Source organism: Pseudorasbora parva, chromosome 4 (assembly GCF_024679245.1).
Source record: "Pseudorasbora parva isolate DD20220531a chromosome 4, ASM2467924v1, whole genome shotgun sequence".
In the NCBI taxonomy this organism is placed as follows: domain Eukaryota; kingdom Metazoa; phylum Chordata; class Actinopteri; order Cypriniformes; family Gobionidae; genus Pseudorasbora; species Pseudorasbora parva.
The window spans coordinates 46,906,152-46,916,601 of record NC_090175.1 but is presented as its reverse complement, the minus strand read 5'-3'; the positions used below and the strand labels follow the sequence as shown (position 1 = coordinate 46,916,601).

At 34.8% G+C, this 10,450-nt stretch overlaps 1 protein-coding gene across 1 annotated transcript; it reads left to right on the top strand.

The window, feature by feature from the left end:
• The first annotated feature begins 198 nt into the window (after positions 1–198).
• stra6l (STRA6-like) lies at positions 199–10,069 on the top strand. The gene is made up of 18 exons (XM_067442015.1): positions 199–379; positions 1,069–1,129; positions 1,387–1,487; positions 1,602–1,732; positions 2,914–3,034; positions 3,170–3,215; positions 3,736–3,864; positions 5,029–5,096; positions 5,424–5,535; positions 5,640–5,796; positions 6,348–6,423; positions 6,507–6,588; positions 6,707–6,755; positions 6,946–7,063; positions 7,576–7,695; positions 7,870–8,033; positions 9,225–9,371; positions 9,444–10,069. Coding segments are annotated over exons 1-18 (1,902 nt in total). The 5' UTR covers positions 199–377; the 3' UTR covers positions 9,662–10,069.
• Positions 10,070–10,450: the final 381 nt, after the last annotated feature.

Here is a 10,450-nt window from a genome sequence, read left to right as displayed (position 1 = left end):
GCCGCTATTGGGCAATGCTATAATACACAAACAGAGACAGAGTGAGATCTGCTCTAGTTCAACAGCAGGTCTTATCTATGTTTGGACTCCTATTACACAGTAACAGTACAGTCAATAAAACACACTGGCACATCTCTCTCTCTCTGTGAGAGTTACACTAACATGTGGCCTAGGTCAAAGGTCGTGCAGTCATGTGATTAGATATCTACATCCTCATTTATGAAGGCGAAACTTTCATATCATAGTATTTGGACTTATTGTCTGTTATGGCAGAGAGCTATTTTAGGGTTTAACTAGTCTTTGTCAATAAGCAACAGAGAAGTTCATTTTCCTGTGCCTCTCCAGCCGAACGGGATTCTTCGCTAACTACAGATATCATGTGAGTTACTTCTGCTTTTGAAACACTTTTCAGAATGACTGGAAAATAATATTTGACACTATACTTGCAATGACATTCTGCCTTATAATGTTTAGGTAGGAGAGTTTAGTCCACTAAAAGTTTTAAATTCATATTTAAAACAAGATTGTTTAATTTGTATTAAAAGCTCCTTTACTTAAACCAATATTTAATCGGCCAAAATTGATCACAGAAAAATATATTATTAATTATCGCTTTAAAAAGTAATATAAAAAAAACCATGTCTTACTTTAAAAAAAAAAAAATCTAAAATTGAATTGATCATTAAAATTAATATAAAATAAAATAAACAGAACAATAGCGTAATTTACTGAAAATTACAAAGGTTTTAGAATTAGGGCAAATCTTTCAACATTCTGCAGTTATCATTTTTCTGTTGATAAGGGGAAGTGTTTTTAGGTCACTGTGTGTGCTGATAAATCTTATCTGTCGATATTCAGATCATTTTTTAGGACACAAAATGTTATATAAGGACAATAGAACAATATTGATAATAACCATAAAAATAATGCCTTCTTTTATTGAATAAAGTAAGTGGGTCATATTATGTTTTGATAGAATTGAATCACAGAAGCTGTTCAGCTTCCATTTCATTCATTCATACATTTGTGCTGTGCTCTAAACCATTAGAGCTTTTTCGTTTCTCTTAGGGAGGAGTGCCATAATGGAATTTCCTTGGATTTGTTCCTGCACTGCTCTCTTGTTCCTGCTGTGAGTAATGCCTGCATTTGTCTAGACAGATCTCTCTCCCCTCAGGATGAACTAACAATACTTTCTCTAAGAAAGTGATGTTACGCTATTAGCTAAGACTTGACATGATTACATGAATATTATTTTTACAGTTACTTAATCAGTTGGTGTCAACTGCTGGCCAAATACTGTTTAGAGCCACTTTATCTCAGTTCCCATATCTTTACATCCTCAGACTTCTCTCAATGTGTAATGGGGTCATTGTCGTTGTGTTTCAGGTCTGCATTGTGTTTCTGCTGTCAGTTGTACAGCGCAGAGCGAGGGCTCAGCCCTTTGAGAATCGATTTCCGTATCTCAGGGGTCGATTTGGCATTGTGGTGTGAGTGATCTCGGACTGAAATCTGGAGTTCTGCGTTTAATATTCACCTGTGTTTTTAGTTTTCTAAAGACTTTTCATGTTTGTGTGTGTGTGTGTGTGTGTTTTCCTTTGCAGTCCATTGGATTTCATCGGCAATCTGAGTAACCGATGGTCTTATGGTTTTGCCTTTGGTGCGATTGCTCCCAGTGTGATTCAGCTTTTCTCTGAATCCTATGCACCATTTAATGTGCCTAACTGGGCTAAAGGTAGTATATGTATAACAATGCAAATATTTTATATTGTTATACCCTACCGTTCAAAGGTTTTTAAAAAATGTAATGCTTTTATTCAACAAGATGCATTCAATTGATTAAAAAAATTGAAATGTTTCTCAAGTACATATTAGAATGATTGTTACATTGAAGACTGCAACAAACAGAAATCAATTCTTTTAAATTGTAATCATATTTTAAAATATTTTTATTGCATTTTTAAATGCAGACTAGATGAGCATATAAGAGACTTTCAAAAGCATGAAATGTTCTTATAGAGACCGAACTTTTGAATGGTATTGTATTGTATATAGAAGCAATGTTGGGGGAAGTTACTTTGAAAATAATGCATAATATTGCTTTATTCTCTTAAAAAGTAACTAATTGCAATAACTCTTTAAGTAAAGTAATGCGTTATGTTCATGTTGTGTTCTTTTGTTTCCTATCTAGGGCAGTAAGTAAAAACTTACTGCCCTAGATTTTAGATTTTTTTTTGGGGAATTACAAATACTCTTTTACACCAAAATGTAAATAATATGCCTTAGGCTAAAGGAAATGCAAAACAGTGTGTACAATATAGGAAGCTGCTCAAACAAACCTTTCCCGCTGCTACTCTGGATTGCAGAAGAATAGGATGCAGGAGAAGAAAGCTGAACACTTCAGTAAAAACTAAATTTTAAAGTAATTTATGCTTATGGTTTAATTCAATCATCGAAGGTCAGCAGCAAGTACATTGGTCTGTAAAGTGAGATTAAGTGAATACTGCATACAAATATTTGTTTTATTTAATTATTGCATGTCTTTGAAGTAGATTTTGCATTTCACTCATTTTATTCGTTTTGATTGATACTGAATCTGTTTTTGTTCAAGTGTGATGAGATTCCTGCTCACATTTAGTCTAGAACCACATTAATTTACACACAATGTTACTTTACTAGTTGCTTGACAAAAGTAATCTTGTATGTGTTTCCCCAACACTGTATACACACAGCCAAAGCTAATTCTTTATTCTTTATTTATGTGTTACATTTGTTATTTTGTTATTTATAATATATATATATATATATTATTTATATCTTGACAAAAGAATTTACAACAATATATCGCAGCTTTATCTATTCTTTAATTTTGTTTAAAGGAAAGTTACAGTTTATCCATGTGTGTGTTTCTTGCAGCCATTTTGTACCTGGTAGGAGCCATAGAAGTTGGCGTGGCGTACCTGCCTTTCTTTGCTTGCCTGTCGACGCCACACCGAGCACTAGGAGGAGTTTTAGGTCTTCTATACACACTCATGTGGTACATAAAATAACTACTAATACACATAAATTAAACCTTTAGTCTGAAATCTTGACCTAGCTAACAACTCCTGTTTGTACTTGTAGCTGTAGGGATTTTTTGTTGTTGAACTGTTGACTGTTCTGTGGGTTTCAGGCTCATTGTGAGACTGTATGACACGATAAGCTGTCCCTCTGGAAAGGTTGGTGAATATTATGAATAATTCACTTTAATTTATGAATGATTAACTTTATATTTTTACGTTTAGATCTGCATGTTAAGATGAGTTATCCTTCAGTGTTCAAAGCTCACAATACTCTGAATTAAAGGAATAGTTGACCCTAAAATTAAAATTCAGTCATTGCTTACACTCCCTCAACCTGTTCCAAACCCATGTGAGTTGCTTTCTTTTGCTGAACACAAAATAAGATGTTTTAAAGAATGTCAGTAACAGTTGCTGGTCCCTATTGACTTCCATATTAAAAGAATACAATGGAAGTCAATGGGGACCATTAACTGTTTGGTTATTGACATTCTTTAAAATATCTTATTTCGTGTTCAGCAGAACAAAGCAACTCACACAGGTTTGGAACAGGTCGAGGGAGAGTAAACAACGACATCATTTTCATTTGAGGGTCAACTATTCCTTTAATATAATATTTTTAATTTGTATTTTTGATCATTTAATAATTGATAATTAATACACATTTTGCTGATTGCAGATTTTAGGTTCTCACGAGAAATTGATCATTCTGTGGCCGTTCTTCCTGTGCCTTCTTTTCCTGCTGGGACGGTTTGTGTATATCATTGTGAAGGCAGTCAGAATCCACCTGAAGCTACAAGCTGATGAGGTCAGATCATGAGAATGTCTTGTAAATCATTTTATGGCAACAAATTACAACAAGCTTTGTTGTGTTGGCAGAAGATAATAAAGTATAAAATAACAATGAACATAACTTTTACATAATTTATTAATCTACACTCCTGATACTAAAGGTTTTTTATTGGCATGTGGTTCCATGAAGAACCTGAAACATTCATTAGGAAATCAAAAATGTTCTTCTATGATTACGCTGAGAAAATCCTGTTATGAAAAGTTTATTTTTTAATTTCTACATGCAAGAACATTTTAATTTGTATAAATTAGCATTAAAGGGTTACTTCAGCGATTAGCATATGGCTTTGTATCAGTAGAAACCCTGGAGTATATTCAAATGATTGTGCTTTCCCGCCCTCATATCCCCCTGAGACAAGAGATTTATGCATTTTATTTCTGGAATAATTCCTCCTATGATGCAAATTGACGATATTTGCATCATAGGAGGAATGTTTGGCCAAAGGCTAAAGACTACAGCCAGCAGAGGGAGCCATTTCCGCATGTTTTGAACTCACGCATGGGGAATGGAGATCACACTCAGAGCTCAGCTCACAGCTACAGGCACTCATTTAAACAGAGCTATGGTGAGCAATGTAAGTCTTTTAACTTCTCAAATTAATTTCTATGAAAGTTAAGCTTGCAAAGGCATGAACTGAAATGCGCCAGACTGAACTTGCTTTGTGAATGTATGCCGTGAGTGTAGTCGCGATTACCTCAGCTCTCATCACGAGAGCTCATCAGCTCATTTATCTGACTCCTGCAGTTAGTGCTCAGTGCTGTGATACTCGCGCGGTGACTCACTCATTATATTGAACAGACACATTCAGTTTTTAATTGTAGTCTTCTCTAACTCAGTCACAGTAATCAAGTAGCGGTGGCGTTTGGGAATGGCCTCACAGGGCAGCGAAGCATTCTGGCAATTGTAGTCTTTCATCCCCATAAGACAAAAATACATTTTCTGTCTTTTCTCAGTCTAGAAGGCACCAAATTCAAAAATAATTTCACAATTCTACTACATTAATGACCCAGTTTAAATACAGATTCATCTTCCCAGCGCTGAAGTATCCCTTTAATATGCATAATGAACCATCATGAATTAACATATTTTCATCAAAATTAATGTTTCTCTGATACATAGAATGAAGAGGATCTACAATTCCATCAGTTCAGATATGTACAGACTCTACTGAAACACCCCTCTGAACGGTACGCACTCATCCAACCTTTCCAACCTTCTCATCATTTCACCGTCTCGGTTAACTATATAGACCCGATATAGTCCGGCTTTGAGTAACCCACTTCTAGGGTGATTACAAGATGTTTGCTTTCATTTCTTTGACGTTCTAGTCCAGTTGGGCTGTGGTTAGAAGTCTATTAAATTTTCACTGACAGCCCAAATTTTGCCATGTTTTATCCTAGTCTGTGTTTGTATGGCTAGACATCTTTTTAAATCAATTTTTTTGGGAGGGAAACATGAACAGGCATTATTCACTGTACTGTATTCATAACAATCATTCTCCTGTTGTCCCCCAGGCCGGAAGAAAAGAGTTGGTTCCGAAGAAAAGTCTATGACTGGGATCCTCACTTTAAATTCCCTAACAGAATGATTGGCACATCCATTATCTCTTTGATTGGTTTGTACACGGTCAGTTGGCACTCACTTGTGTACTTTCATTATTATTATAATTATTATATTTTTTCTTTAGATTAGTAACTTAAGACAATACAAATGTGTTTGCCTATGTATAGATGACGCTAGCAGACTACAGCTTGAGTGACTACACCTTTGACAAACTAGATGCTTTAAAGGACTCACTTGCAGAGATAGCATCGTCCTGTAATCAAACAGATAACATTTTCACATCCTTCATTCCCAGGCTGAATGAGTTCAGCATTGTTGCACGAAGTAAGATCCGCCTCTTTTTCTTCTTGTCTTTTTGTTTGTATTTATACGTCTCTGTGACAATAGTATTCAAAAGTTTGGAGTTAATATTTCTATTTTTTATTTTAAGAAATGAATGATTTTTATTAAAGGTGCCCTAATGATTTGAAACAATATGTTAAATTGTTCTATGATATCTACATATGTATGTGGCTTATTTAAGGGCAAAAATTGTCCAGATGTTTTACAAGTCCAGGATGTAATGCTCTGTTTTTGCCTTATTTGGAAGTCATGAAGATAGATAGATAGATAGATAGATAGATAGATAGATAGATAGATAGATAGATAGATAGATAGATAGATAGATAGATAGATAGATAGATAGATAGATAGATAGATAGATAGATAGATAGATAGATAGATAGATAGATAGATAGATAGATAGATAGATAGATAGATAGATAGATAGATAGATAGATAGATAGATAGATAGATAGATAGATATTATTAGATTATTTTATTTGAAAGATCTTTAATACTGAAAAGTGATTTCCTGTTTAATATTTTTGAATTAGGGTCTTGGCTGGCAACAACCATTTTTTCCACTCTGACATCTGTTACATACACATTTCATGTGCTAGTATGTTACAGGTATACAGATCTTTTTACATCAAATTCAACACTATAGCATTTTTTTAAAACAGAAAAACAATGAGCTGCATTTATGTATGTAGGAAACATTTGAAGAGGTTGTGGCGGGGGCAAAAATCTTTTCTTCCAGAGAAGTTCCATAAACCAAGTTCTGCTGTCAGCATGGTAAGTAAAGATTTGTGAAGGGATTCATTTGGTTTCTTTATGATTTAAGGTTAACAACGTCATTAAAAAACAAACTGGCATTTAGGCTGCTCATCAAATGCTTTTTTCTCTCTCTCAGGCTGCTATAACAAGATATTCAGGCTGGCAGATTGCCTTCACTTTGTGGGGTATGTAAAACTCCCAAATTTGGACTGTGTTGTGGTGAGAATGTGTTGTGCGATCAGCTGATAAACTTTGGTTCAGAGAGGTCATTACCTTCACGGGCATCAGTTACATGGAATACTGCTTTGTTTGTGTTTTTAGTCAGTGATATGGAATGACTGATGACGGTTTTCTGTATTGCTTTTGTTTCTGCAGGGTTTCTGATAGTTCACTTTGTGCAGTTTCTTTTTGCCTTAATGTTTGTGTATGGAGTTGTTCTGCCAATTCAGAAGGGGAAAATTCTCAGCTGGCTTTCTAGTGTAGGCATCATTCTGTGAGTTCTGACATTTCAAGACCAAATTATTTTCATCATAATAAACCATTTTTCAAAAGTATGGGGGCAGTAAGTATTTTTTCTATTTTAATATATATTTTTAAAATGTAATTTATTCCTGTGATGGCAAAGCTGTATTTTCAGCATCATTACTCCAGTCTCCAGTCTTCAATGTCACACAATCCTTCGGAAATTATTCTAGAATGCTGAAACGTTTCTCATTATTATAAATGTTGAAAACAGTTGTGCTGCTTCATACGTTTGTGGAAATGAAAATTCAAAACAACATTTTTGAATTTGAAACGGAACATTTTTGTAACATTGTAAATGTCTTTACTGACACTTTTAATGCATCCTATAAAAATATTAAGAAAAGTCTTACTGACCGCAAATTTTTGAACAGTAGTGTGTTTTATGGCCAATGTTATAACATAATCAAATACTAATACTTATCTATTAAAGATGCTTCATGTGTTTAAGTAGCATTAAATTGTGTTTTTATGTAATTTCAGGCTCACAATATTCATAATTATATCCTTGGTGGTAGGGCAGATTATTCTGGTCCAAGTGTTTTTCCTGCAAGACAAACTCTCACCTGAAGACAAAGAAAAGCCTCTTGCAGTCAACAACAGGTAGGACTGTTAAAAAGCACATTTTATACAGAGAAAAAGAAATATAAAGATGAGGCTATACATATGACGGTCATGATTATAGGGTGGCCTGAGTGATAAATATAATTCTAAATATGAAAAGCCTTTTTTAAAGATATTTCTGAAATGACCCTTCTCTCTCTTGTCCTTCCACAGAAAAGCGTTCCACTGCTTCAACTACTTTTTCTTCTTCTATAATGTGATTATGGGGTTGAGCAACTGTATTTTGCGCCTTTTAAGCAGCTGCATTGTGGGTACGTGGCTGGTGTCACGCATTGATCGGACCATCATGCAGCGCGGCTATGAGACCATGGATCCAGGTAATAATGGCATATGCAGGGAAAATATAATTTTAGTTCACCCAAAAATAAAATTTTTGTCATTAATTACTCCACTCTTGTCGTTCCGAACCCGTAAGACCTTCATTCATCTTTGGAACACAAAAGAAGATGATTCCAATAATTAGAAATGGCCAAATTGCCAATCATATTTGCATTTGAAAATGCACACAAACGTGTCCCTGCTCTTAAAATACAATCATTGATGACGAGCATCTTTGATTTTAATAAATATAAAAAAGTATATGAGTGGATTAGAACCCTTCAATTCAGAACCTTTAACAGGGTTTACAATAATTTTACCACCAGAACACTAGGGATTTCAAATGTTAAAAGCCGATCTATGTATTTATTCAATAATGTGAAGAATCTTGGGACTAGTAATATATTTAACGCAAATTAATGCAAATATTGTTCGCAAATAGTCCCAAAAGGATTATTTCCCAACTAGAATTAGACCTAGAATTTTGTTCACTGTTCTCTTTCTTTATGCTTTTAAAATTAAAAGAAATTGCACATTTGAGCTTTAGAAAGAACCAATGAGGTTCAGTTTCATGTTACGCAGCATATTTGAGCTTTAGCAATGACCAATGAGGTTATTCCTGTGTGTTACCCAGCTTCAACTTCAATTTATATAGATTATTTTTTCAATCTCTTTATGAATATCTCTATAGAGAGAGAGAGAGAGAGAGAGAGAGAGAGAGAGAGAGAGAGAGAGAGAGAGAGAGAGAGAGAGAGAGAGACAGAGAGAGAGAGAGAGAGAGAGAGAGAGAGAGAGAGAGAGAGAGAGAGAGAGAGAGAGAGAGAGAGAGAGAGAGAGAGAGAGAGAGAGAGAGAGAGAGAGAGAGAGAGAGAGAGAGAGCGAGCTTTTTTCATTAAAAAGATTCCGATGATAAACAAAGGTCTTACGGATTTGGAAACACATGAAGGTGAGTACTTAATGACATTTTTATTTTAGGGTGAACTAACCCTTTAAAGTTGATAATGGGAACATGATAATGATGTTAATTATTTAATTCATATTTTAACAATTCAATATAATTGGGTGATTAATATTTTCCCTTTACAGGCTCTAAAATGTAAGATTAATGCCAGTATTTCTGCACAATGGTTATAATCTTTTTAATGTTTTTTTTATTTTTATTTTATTTTATTTTTTTGTGGGGGGAGCAGGATATAGCACATGGATAGGGATGATATTTGCTGATCATTACCACAGCAACCCAGTTATGGTGTCTTTCTGCCATCTACTGCTTGGTAGAACACTGGAAAAACAGGGACCTGCAGTGCCCTCTTATGCAACTTTTAGCAATAACACAGGTAATAATAACAAATATGAAAGCACACATTTCTTAAAACAGACGTCGAATGAAATAACTTTGCCTGTAACAGGATGTTCAGCAGGGGGCAGAGTACGTGTGCGCTGGCTGCTGCTGTACACACTGCTGAGGAACCCTGCACTCATCCTGCTGAGAAAGAAAAAAAAACTGACACACAATGACAATCAAGACCCGCTCCTCTTGGCCCGAACCATCACCTCACAGGCTCAAGCAGATGAGCTGGTCAACAACAAAACTGCCAAAACAGAACCAACACAGTTAGACATCTGAAAGAGCCGGAGCTCTTGAAACTGGTTCCTGGAAAGTAGAGCAGTGTCAGGGTGTCTATCTGTGCGAAGACAGACACCATGTTTCAAAAATGAAGGCTGCGTTTGAAACTTCGAGGTCATTTACTGTATATGCTGTTGCACTACTTACAAAAGAGACTCATGTCTTCCTTTTTGATACAAAGAACCAAAATGATTGAGAACTCATCTTCATGTCCAATTTTTGACGAATAAAATGTTCTCGATAATGAGAAGGTTCACTTTAATTTGTAACTTTACTCATCAAAGCTATTAAATGTAGCCTTGAAGACGTTATTTTATCAGCGAACTGGACTGAGAAAATGCTGGATTCAGAGTGCAGGAGCAATGCGGAGTTAATGCTTTTCATTATCTCCTGAAACAAATTTGATGTTTGAATGTTTAATTTGTTCAGTGGTATTAGTGAAACTGTATTTTGTAATAAAATGTGAAATATTTGTTTGGGTGAATTAACTCCATGGTGAATGCTACCCCAAAAAGAAGAAGAAAAACATAAAAAAAATAAAATAACATAAATACAAATAACATAAAATACTACCATATTGTTTGGTAAGTTTTGTAAGTGTAAGGCCATGAATATTATTTTACTATAATTATAATTCACTTATTTGAATATATTTTCTGGAGCTTAAACCTTTTCTCCACAGATTCCTTAGAGAATAGTTTTTAAATAGTTAAGACACTGGTGTGTGAGCACATGACTGTCATCACCCTGAATTCTCACAGCCAGGAGTTTTATTTATCACTTTTTGCC

What these genes read in the sequence shown, in the direction of transcription:
- stra6l (XM_067442015.1), top strand. An exon ending in CAAGTTCTGCTGTCAGCATG is followed by an intron (nt 6,589 to 6,706) that starts GTAAGTAAAGAT and finishes TCTCTCTCTCAG; the next exon opens with GCTGCTATAACAAGATATTC. An exon ending in CCTCTTGCAGTCAACAACAG is followed by an intron (nt 7,696 to 7,869) that starts GTAGGACTGTTA and finishes GTCCTTCCACAG; the next exon opens with AAAAGCGTTCCACTGCTTCA.